Genomic DNA, 12,080 nt, shown 5'->3' on the forward strand with positions numbered 1-12,080 from the left:
TTGAAAAGTTCTAAGTTTGTAAAAACTTGCACATGAATTTTCATAGCAGCTTAAGTCCTAAACACCAAAAATGGAAACAACCCAAATGAATGACTACACTGTGGTACAACCTAACATGAATACTACCCAGTAACTGAAGAAAACAAATTATAACTTCAATGGAGCTCAGGGAATTTATGCTGAGTGAAAAAAAAAGCTGATCCAGAGGTTACACACTATTTGACTCCATTTATTCAGTATCCTCAAGATGACAAAATTATAGAGATGTAGAATAGATTAGTAGCTGACAGCAATTAGGGAGGAATGAAAAAAGGGTGCCTCTTGTGGCTATAAAAGTGTGGCATGAGATCTGTGTTTTGACTGGGGTGGTGGTCATATGAATCTATCTGCAGGATAAGACATACAGATTGAAAAGAAAAAAGTAAACCTTTCACCATTTGGAAATTTGGTTGCAAATTTGTAGAAATGGCTTGTGGAATCCATGAAAGAATCTACAAAACTGCTAAGTAAAAGGCATGATTATAGCATTCAAGGTCAATGTACGAAACTGGGTTGGAATAATCAGAAAACAAATGGGGGGAAAAAAAATCAACCTCAACTACTACCTCTTACCAAACACAAAAATAAATGTGAAATAAATTATGACTTCAATGTCAAACCTAGAATAAGGAGAATGATCCTAGAAGAAAGCACAGAAAACACTATGACCTTTAGGCAGGTGAAAATTTCTTGGATGGGTTATAAAAGGCAATGTCCTCTAAATAAAAAAAAAAGATAAATTGGTTTGCATTTAAAGATACCATAGTGAATATGAAGAGGCAAGTCAAAGATTGGGAAATATTTGTACTATATATTTCTGACATAGGATTTGTATCAGAATTACATACAGAACTTGCACAAATCTTAAAAATATAAGCACCCAGTTTAAACATTTGCAAAAGACTTGGAGACATTTAAGAAAGGCTATACAAAAGGCCAATGAAGACATGGATTCAACACTAATGATATCATAAAATGCAAAGTTTTTTGGCATTATTACTAATAGACAATACATATAATGAGATAGCATGTCATATCCATTAAAGTATCAAAAATCAAAGACTGACAACACCAAATGTTTGTGAAATACATGCACTGTCAGTAAATATATATATATATATATATATAAACCACTTAAAAATATTATTTGGTATTTGTTTTAAAGGTTAAAGACTACAGGCAGGATTCCATTCTTAGGTATTATTAATCTCTTGAGAAATAAAGTCCACAGTGTTCACAGAAGTCTTATTTATAATAGCCCCAAACTGGAAGCAATGCAGGATATTACTCATCAATAAAAAGAACAACATAACAAACACTATGCCAAATGATAGAAGTGAGACACACAAAGAATACATATGGTATAATTTAATTTATGTGAAGTTTAGAATAGGCAAAACTAATCTCAATTATAGAATTCATAGTTTCCTTGCCAATTCCCCAGAAGGGGTGTAAGTGAACTTTCTGCAGAGTGATGGAAATGTTATTTATTTTGCATCGGGTGATTAAATGGATGTTACAATTGTCAAAAATTATTGAAGAGAACACTTAAACTTTGTGCATTTTATTGTATGAAAATTGCATCTCATTAAAAAGGTAAAACAGCTGCAAACGTATCAATCTAAATTGTTTAACTCAGATGATATATATATCATTAGTGTTTATGTAGAGCTGATCTACTAGAGCTAATCATTTAATTTTTTTAATCAGGAAATAAAATATCAGTACTCTCTGATAATTGCTCAATTCTTTTTTCACTTTAAGTATAACTAGGCTCCACAAATGTTAATACTAAAGGAATGGCAACACTGCATTTTAAGTTTATATTTCTCTTGACTAGCATCCACTACAATTCACATTGAATTTATATTTTGTTACTTATGCTTCACCTCTCCAACTACTATCTGTAAGCTCCTTAAATACAGAACTATCTAACTGATTTTTATACAATCCACAGTGTGTATGTTAATGCAGGCAGAGTGGTTTTAGATTGAATATAAGGAGAAAAACCTAATTTTTTTTTACAGACCTTTTTGACCTTTTTTTTGAAAGAGAACATACACATACACACGATCAAATAGTCACATACTTTTGAAGACAGCTCTCTGACCTTAAAACCAATAACACCTGAAAAATAAATTCTCTTTAGAATACATAAATCAGGTATACAAATTTTTCCCATTCACATTTTGCTAAGTGAGATTTAGTATAATGTCTTAAAAATTTGTTAAGGAAAAAAGTAAGTAACATGCAACTTACTCTATGTCTAACACCATAGATGGATTGGATTGTTCTTTATCTTGTTCATCATTATAGAACAAAATTTTTTTGCTGCTTACCACAACATACTGAAATGAGAAAAAATTGGGATGAGGTATAAGGACATTAATTTGATTTAAAGTGACAGCATAAAAATTATCATTTATGTCTAGATTATAATGGATTAATCTAAAATCATTTAAATTCTCACAACTAATTTTTTTTTAATTGGAAAATAAAAGTATCAGTACTTTCTAGTAGTTGCGCAATTCTTTTTTCATTCTAAGTTTAACAGGACTCCACAAATGTTTAATTCCAAAGGAGTGGTAACATTTCATTTGAAGTTTATATTTCTCTTGAATACCATACTACTAGTATGCTAGTAATAGAGCATTTAAATCAAGTATTATGCTTTAAAAGTAAAATATATGAAAAGATACCAATTAGATAAAGTGAGGCACACGGTACCTGTTTCTTCCAGCCATATCGCTTGATATTTCCTCTATTTGGGATTGAAAGCCAACCTTCAATTCTTGACTCTGAGAATAAGAATATATATTATTCAGTCATAAATTGTAACAAAAAGAAAAGCTATTACAAGTTGTCTGATCGCATGCAGCAACAAGCATTTGAACACAGCTAAATGAATATATGCTATACTTTGCTCTTTCATGCTTCAATCACACAAATCAACTTTATGGCCATACAAATATTGCAGAAAAAAATTCCAAGCCACTGTTCCCATAAAATTAACATTTAGTACCCAATTATAAAAGTATGAGGTAACAACAATACCCTTAAGAGCCAGACAGGACTAGAATGGATTGCAGCTTAAATGGGATATGATACAGAAAACTTTACATATAATTTAACATTCATATAAAAATACTTAGCAAAAAAAAAAATTATGCAGCAAGTGGAACAAATCAGAGCCATGATTTACACAAGAAAGAGCAAGCAAAAGTACAGAAGTGACCTATTACTCACAGAAGGTAAGAAGATAAATAAATAAGGAATGCAGGCAGAACCAACTAGATATAAAGAATAAGAGACAAGCATTTTATTTGTTTTCTCAGTACAATATTCTGATAAACTTTTTGGTAATACACTGACAACAATTTCGATAAAACTGTCTGAATTTAGTTGGGAGAGGGTGAGTCCAATTTTCTTATTAAACTAGAGAGGTGTAATAAAGCCCTTTATATTTATATTATCAGAATTTAATAAATCATAAAAGGACAGAAAATTCAAGGGGTCAATTGCTAATACTTTATTGCATGATTACCTGAAATTCCTTGATTAATCTGACCAAGGTTAAGTATTACCACTTAAATAGAATAAATATTTATATTAGAAATATCTGGGGGCTGGGAGAGATTTGTGATGAAATCACCTAATTAGAAATGTTTTATAATCAAATTAAAGAGATTAAAATATTTTCTATATCTCATTATTTTTGGAACAAAAGTAACCAATTTTAAAGTACCAATGAGATCATGTGACAGATTATATATACTATGGTTCAAATCATGACCCTATTGAAAATATATACTGTCCTTCTCCACATAACTAAAAAGCTATAAAACAACTTAGTCTTACAGTAATAGTAACCATAAGTAACATTTACTGAACATGTATTATTTGCCAAGTGCCTTACAAGAAATAGTTCATATATAATTCGAAGATTACAGGACATTAGGTTCTACTATTATTCTCCATGTCCAAATGAAGAGACTGAAGGTTTAACATGGTGAATTCACTTATCGCAGGGTACGCTATCAATAACTTTAAAAACTCTAGTATTCACCCAGTCAGGCTAATTTCTGACTTTATATTCCAACTTCTTCCATGTACTTAATGTCCTTTGCTTTTGTTATTCCCTTTGAGATAAATTGCAGCTGTTTTTAAGGTGGAGAAAATTAAAAACTTCAGTTCAAAATGATCCCTCATTTTCCCCAACTTTTCTTCTCAGTATTTAGTTCAGCAATAATTATTTTCTTTATGTAGTTCCTTGGTAAAGTGTGTGAAAATAGGGATCTAATGCTTTTTTTATATACCTCAATGGCATCTTACACAGAGAACAGGCACTTGATAATTATTTTGCAATTTTACTTTTTTCTGAATTAGCCAATAAATAAAAGCTATCCTTTGTAAATAATGGCCATAACTAAAAACCAAAGGGCAGTTTTATATTAAATAACATGTGAAGGTTACTGATCATTCACAAATACTCTATTTTTCTTTACTTTTTAATTTTTAAAAAAGATTTATTTTTATTTATGCATACAAGAACAGAATATAGCCCAGAGTACAATACAGGTACAGGCCAGAGGTACAGGGGTTAAGAGGATTCACCAGAAGCAGAGTGAGGAGCAGAATATGTGGATCTACTGAAATACACTGCTGAGGGAGCAGCGGGGGAAACAGGAGAGATCTGCTATGCCATTTGGGTTAGTACACTGGCCTGGGATGGTACTCATGACACAGTGGCTGGAGATAGCTTGATAACACTAAGACTTTAACCCCTGCGCCACCAGGGAGGCCTCAATACACTGTTTTTCAAAGCAAAAAGTTATTGCTAGGAAAACTTCCTCTCAATATACCAAAAATTGTAGCTCTTATTTTAAAGAACAATTTTGACAATACTAAAATGAGTAATAGTAAAAATGAAAATAGTGTTATAATCTGATGACACTTCTAAATCTACTTAAGTCTCACAATAAAAGATGTGACAGTCATTGAAAGCTTGACAGTGATAGAAAATTACATTTGTATCTTCCCCCATTCATTTTTCTATGAGAATAAATATCAAAAATATTTATGCTTTCTGGCTTCAGGCTTGAATTAAATTACACCAGTGTTTTCTTTAATATATTTTCAATGAAATGTTGTAACTTCACTTGTCATTTCAGAGTTTCTATAGAAATGCATATATCAAAGACAGTTTATGAATCAAATTGGGCCAATTTATATTTGCTCTAACTTATTCTTTTTTAAAGTTTTATTTATTCATGCATACAAGAGCTAGAAGTGTGGGGGTGTGTGTCTGAGAGGATTCACCAGAAAAAGAGTGGAGAACAGAACAAGCAGACTGACTGAAATACACTGCTGAAGGGAGCAGTGGGCAAGACAGGAGAGGTCTGCTGCCATCTGTGGGTAGCTCTCTGGCCGGCCAGGGATAGAACTCCAGCTGCAGTGGCTGTGAATAGCTTCACAGCGCTATGCTTAACCCTTTGTGCCACCAGGGAGGCCCTCTAACTTAAATTAAATGAAGAAATATGGACCACTGAAAAGATTTTAAGGCTTTTGCCAACTTAAAACAATACTACAGAGAACAATTTTACTTTTTTTTTTTTTTTGGTGAATTCCCTCAGAGAAGCTCCTGAAAACTGATGATAACTAAATATATATATATATATATACACACACACTAGATTCTCCTCTGTTTACTTATTCCTGTCTTAGATGAAAGTTAACTATTTTTATATAAAGATATCCTTTAAAACTATGACCTTGCAAGCTAAGTGGCAATCTAGAAGTAAAATGCCCTAAAATTTCATCTTTCAAATCATAAAGAGAAATCAGTTTCTCCAGATAAATAAAAGAAATATTGAAGATTAAAATAACTTTGATAAAGATTATCCATTAATTTCTACCTCCAGTATGAAAATCAAGGATATATATAGTACTATAGAGATCTTCGCAAGTTTCAACACTGAGAAAACAGTAATAGAGTAAAAGATACCTAGCTGATTTCCTTTTATTTTTTTTCAAAGATTTATTTTATTTATTTATCTATACTAGAACTGGTACGAGGGTGAGCGGGAGTGAGAGGATTCACCAGAGACAGAGTGGGGAGTAGAACAGGTGGACTGACTGAAATACACTGCTGAGGAGAGCAGCAGGAGAGAGAGAAGGGGTCTGCTGTGCCAGGTGGGTCAACTCCATGGCTGCGGATGGAACTCGTGCTGCAGTGGCTGCCCATAACTTCACAGTGCTGAGACTTAACCCCTGGCACCACCAGGAAGGCCTTGATTTCCTTTTATAGCTATGCAGAGTGGCCACCAAAGTGGTCATATGAGTTAGCTCCCTGGCTTGGGATGGAACTCATACCAAAGTGGCTGGAGATAGCTTGAGAGCACTGAGACTTTAAACCCCTGCACCATCAGGGAGGCCTCAATACACTACTTTTTTTTTTTTTTTTTAGAGGCATGTTTTTTTATTTTATTATTTATTTCTTTATTTTGTTTGTTTGTTTTTGTTTATACATGCACTGGGTACAGTCAGAAGCGCGGGAGGGTGAGAGAATTCACCAGAGCCAGAGCCGGGAGCAGAGCAGGCAGAAGGACCGAAGTACACTGCTGAGGGGAGCAGCGGGCGGCAGGAGAGGTCTGCACGCCATGTGGGACCCTCCTCCGGTGGCCGGGGAGCAGCCGGGGATCGAACCGGCACCGCAGAGGCCGCGGGCAGCTTCACAACCCAGTGCTCAACCGCTGCGCCACCGAGGAGGCCCCAATACACTACTTTTCAAAGCAAAAAGTCATTGCTAGGAAAAGTCCACTCTGGTTTGGACTTTGAAAACTTTAAAAACAGTCTATGAATATATACAGCTATTTTAAATAATGTACTCAGAATAGTTCTAGTAGAAATATTTTAAAATCTCTTTGCTGACTGACTCCTAGGTGGATGTATTGGTTCAGAATTCTAAAATCTAAATGAATTTCTAACCTAAGTCTATCAATCAAACCATCTGATGATACTTTGCGGTTAACCTTGCTGAATAGGCCAGGGCAAAGGGTAACACTCACATCTTTCTCTTCAAGTTCCCCAAATTCATCTTTCAATTTAAATCTTCTAAATAGCATAAACCCTATAATGGTTAAGTCTCTGAATGTTTAACCTAACACAAAGAAAACCCAGACACTCATAATAAAGGGAAGTGGGAGGAATAAGGACACAACCCCTGGTTAGGATACTTAACCTATACTAAATAAAGAAAGGATTTCTTTACTAAAGAGCTCTAGAATTACACTGGTATTAATGAGAGAAACTAAACTCTAAATTCTAATTTCAGTTCAACAACTGGAAGATGTAGCCAAACACTCCTATAGGTCATTCTATTACTGATGATTAAATCTAACTTTAGAAAGTTTTCAAGCAGTTGAAGCTACAAGTTCCAGTTAAATTCAAATCCAAGGTGGTCTGGTCTTCTAACCAGAATCAAGTGAATATGTATCTAAAAGTTTCTCAATAGGCAAGAAGCTTCAGAAAGGCAAAAATGGGAAAAGAAAAGGTATTTCTTGACTATTGAAATAAGAAATAATATATTACCTATCATTCCCTTTCCAGGGAAGCAAATGGTTTACAAGTATGAGCTGAATTAACTTCCCACCATGAGTCCCACCAAGAACTACTGGTCAAGAATTACTAGTTTATCAAATTATTCAGTCAAATTTTCAAAAAAAAAAAAACCCAAAAAACAACAAGTAATATTCATTAAAATAGAACTCAAAAATATCTTTCTATTCCTATATTATCAGGAATTATACCAATTAAAATCTATTTTGAACTTTATACTTTAACTTCCAAAACCTCGAAGAATAGTTATTGTTAATTATGTGTATATAATAGCTTATACTACAATTAACCAAAGAACAAGTCTGTGTTTATTTTTTAATTGATTTTCCACTGAGAAAAAGACAGAGAAAAAAGTCTAAAATCCTAGCTACTCACTTTTACCTTTACTTGACTCCCTCCCTCCTCAGTGCCATCTCCCAAACTATTTCTCCAACTTGAAACTTTTTTTTTAAAGATTTATTTATTTATGCATACAAGAACTGGGGTACAGGCCAGAGGTGAAGGGGGGAGTGTGAGAGGATTTACCAGAGACAGAGTAGGGAACAGAATAGGCAGATTGATTGAAATACACGGCTGAGGGGAGCAGCGGGCAAGCCAGGAGAGGTCTGCTGCACCATGTGGGTATCTCCCTGGCCAGGGATCGAACTCGTGCTGCAGTGGCTGCAAATAGCTTCATAGTCTGTGTCTTATCCCCTTGTGCCACCAGGGAGGCCCTCCAACTTGAAACTTAAGCCTGATTAAACTTTATCATTACTATATTGGGTAGCTTGCTATATACAGCTGCTGTGCTTCTGATGAAGTATAGTTCTTAGTTTAAGTACAAAACTGCAAAATACATTAAAGAGCTACTACTCATGAAAATGTACAATTTTTTTTAAATAGTGAAAAGTGTAGCAACAGCTTCAACTTTCACTAGGGAGTTAAAATAATCAATGTAAGTTCATAAACTTCTTTAGGTTACTATTCAGATTTTATTTTTATTTCTTTTCAGATTTATTTTAGCAGCCTAAGATTGTTTATTATTGCATTTATTCCATAAAATGCACTAAGTGCATAAAGATCATATTTTAGCTATCAGAAACAAATTCCTTCTTAATAGTTGACAAATGAGAAAGGTATAAAACAAAATGAAATAAACATACACTAACTTCCATGACATTTAAGCAAACTTTAATAAAGTAATGGAAATATTCTTACCTGGAAGGTTTCCATCAGTTTCATCAGCACTAGGAAAACTAGCAACACTTGTAGAATCCGAAAGATCCGAAAGTTTAGCACGCAATTGCTCAATATCACTCTCTTTGCTAGCCAACTGCATCTGAAGCTCATTCCTATGTGTACACTCTTCTACCAATTGCTATTTTTGAAAAACACTGAATCAAGATCAAGCTTCCAAAATTAAGAACCAATGGAACTCTAAATAAATGATCTAAATTTAAATCTAAAACAAATAAGCAATCTAAAATTGTTAATATTGGGGAGGAAGGTTAAAAAAATAAAACTGCTAAGACTAAGAATTTACTGTAAAATTCATGAAAGTTTACATGCACAATTTTGAAACTTCCAAAAAAGAAAGTTCTCTTCCTCAGTAATTCATTGCTTAGACTCACTCCTCTACTCCTTGCTTTAAATGGGGGTTTTTCGTGTTTTTTTTTAATACAAAACACTGAATAACAGAAGATGCTCTTATGAGTACAAATGAAGTTGTTCAAAAGGTACAGAAAACTACTCAGGATGGTAAAACCAAAAATGATAGTCAATGCTTGCGTGAGAGACCATGATCTCTCAATTTTGTGTTACTAACAATCCAGAAGTAACTAAATATTAAGTTCTGATATTCTGATTTCAGAAAAGTTGAGTCTTGATTAGAGAAAACAAGTTAGACTATGTCAACAAGCCTTTAGATCAACTATAGTTAATGTTAATCCAACCATATCTTAGTTTCAGTCAAAATCCTTGTTTCTCTAAAAATAGCATCTCTAATTAAGCAGATGTTAATTGGTAAAAATTACTCATGTTTCAATGGTTAATAAACAGAGCATCTTACTAGTTTTTCAAGATCATGGTTCATATTTTAATAGTAATGGTTAAATCTGGGAGAATATATACCAAAATATGCATTTTATACTAATATAAACAAGATCAACAGATAATAAATGTATTACAGTATTAATAATTTAAGAAAGTAACCCTACATGCACACATGTGCACAAACCTTACCGCTTGCATGTCATTCAGTTCCTTTTGATGTTTCACTACCATCTGGTTGAATTTCTCTCTTTCCTGGTTGAGTTCCAGTTGTAGCTTTCGATTCTCCTTTTCTTTCTTTCTCAAATCTTGTGTATTAGCTTTCTTTCTATCAATTTTAAAATCTTTCCGATTCATTATTTCTGCCAACTTGTTAACAGCCTATTGAAATATTTTTTAAAAAAATGTTAATGAGCATCTCTATTGTACCAGCAATTTCAATCTGCACTGAAATTTATTTTTCCAGCAAACTCAGGACTTTTTGTTTATGTAAAAATTAGGAAAACCTAATGAAGATTGAGATATGATAACTGGTAGCACAAGTAACTATCGACTTATCTTACTGTAACAATCATACAAGGCTTGCAAAAATCCATTTGCTGTTCAACAATTATTTAGCATTTATTATATAGAAAATTCTGATAGGCACAAGATATAAAGACAGAAAATACAGTTATACCCCAAAGGCATTCTAGGTTGGTGGAATCAGACATGCAAGCATTATTACAGTAGGATGATAAGAGGAATGCAGTAAGAAATAAGAGTGCCTGCATTTTATGTGTTCACATATAGATCTTAAAAAGACAAACAGGAGTTGAATAAGCAAAGAAGAAATGGTATTAAAGAGACAATCCAAGGATGGTATTAAAATGGAAGGAAATAGTACACAGGCAAAAATGCCAAAGATAATTTTTTTCTTTTGAATACACAGGAAAGTACAGGAACAGAGACCCTGACTAGAAATGGAATAGAAGAAACAACAGAAGAAAACAATACATTCAAAACAAGACAGAATTTGTTAAAGTACATGATATTAGCTATATAAACTGTAAAACATGTCATGATATCCTTGTTCTATAGTAATGTAAAAAAAAAAAATCATAGATTTTTCTATTAAGACAGAAAAAATCCTAACCACTATCATCATTTCTATACAAATTAGGTCACATTAGCATTAGGTTAGATTAGGTTAGATTAGGATGAAGAGACCCTGTATTTTTTAAATACAGTGAAAGCTGAATCATTGCACTCATAAATGTGTATTTGGCTTTTTCTAATGCTACATCTAAGATATATTTATTACAAAAAATCCAAATACAGAGATAAGTTACAAAGAAAGTTAAAGTCCATTTCTGCTTAAAGCTTTTCTTTTTCTTTCAAACAATGTATAGTCTTTCTTTTATCCACATATAAATCGATAACATATATGTTTATGTTTAAGAATGGGATCAATTTATATATTCTCTGCCGCAACTTATTTTTTAAATCTAACACTATGTGGGGGCCTCCCTGGTGGCGCAAGGGTTAAGATGCAACCTATGAAGCAATCTGCAGCCACTGCTGCACAAGTTCAATTCCTGGCCAGCCAGGGAGCAACCCACATGGCGCAGCAGACCTCTCCTTACTCGCCCACTGCTCCCCTCAGCAGTGTACTTTGGTCAACCTGCCTGTTCTGTTCTCTGCTCTGTCTCTGGTGAAATCCTCTCGCCCTCCTGAGCATCTGGCCTGTACCCCAGTTCTTGTATAAATAAATAAATCTTCAAAAAAAAAAAACCCTAATACTATGTAATTTATCATTGAAAATAATTATTTATCCATTTCATTACATGTAAATCTACTAATTTTTTAATAGCTCCTGTGTATTCCAGTACATGGTTTATCATGATTTATCAATACCATGTTGATGGACTGCTAGGTGTTTTTTGATTTTTCACTATTAAAAATAATGTTGCAGCAATTACATTTTATTTATATATATATTTGACCATATTTATTTCTATATGATAAAAATTGCTAAACTGGCAGTTATGAGGTCGAAGAAGATGGACATGAAAATGCTGTGTTCTGTCATATTGTTCTTATAGTTTATTTCTTAAAATAGTATAGGAATGAACTCTTCCTCTATCTTCTTGATGAACCTGTGTTTTAAAATCTGTTGGTCTCACTGTGAAAAGGTATCTCTTTCTTAATTTTCTTGGTTTATATTGAGGTTGATCATTTTTTATTTTTTTTATTTTTTAAAGATTTATTTATTTATTTATACAAGCACTAGGTACAGTCAGAAGTGTGGGAGGGTGAGAGAATTCACCAGAGCCAGAGCGGGGAACAGAACAGGCAGACTGACAAAATACACTGCTGAGGGGAGCAGCGGGGGTGGCAGGAGAGGTCTGCGCGCC

The 12,080-nt window shown here is 33.4% G+C and overlaps 1 protein-coding gene across 1 annotated transcript in view; it reads right to left on the reverse strand.

The window, feature by feature from the left end:
- ROCK1 (Rho associated coiled-coil containing protein kinase 1) overlaps positions 1-12,080 on the reverse strand; it is a gene marked incomplete at both ends in the record, with an annotated part of 127,948 nt that overhangs the window by 3,506 nt on the left and 112,362 nt on the right. The window contains 4 exons of the mRNA XM_084252683.1: positions 2,299-2,387; positions 2,767-2,837; positions 8,854-9,013; positions 9,877-10,065. Coding sequence (XP_084108809.1) covers positions 2,299-2,387; positions 2,767-2,837; positions 8,854-9,013; positions 9,877-10,065 — 509 coding nt within the window. The remainder of the gene's footprint in view (positions 1-2,298; positions 2,388-2,766; positions 2,838-8,853; positions 9,014-9,876; positions 10,066-12,080) is intronic.

The sequence above is a fragment of the Talpa europaea genome (assembly GCF_964194135.1).
Source record: "Talpa europaea genome assembly, chromosome: 13".
NCBI lineage: Eukaryota > Metazoa > Chordata > Mammalia > Eulipotyphla > Talpidae > Talpa > Talpa europaea.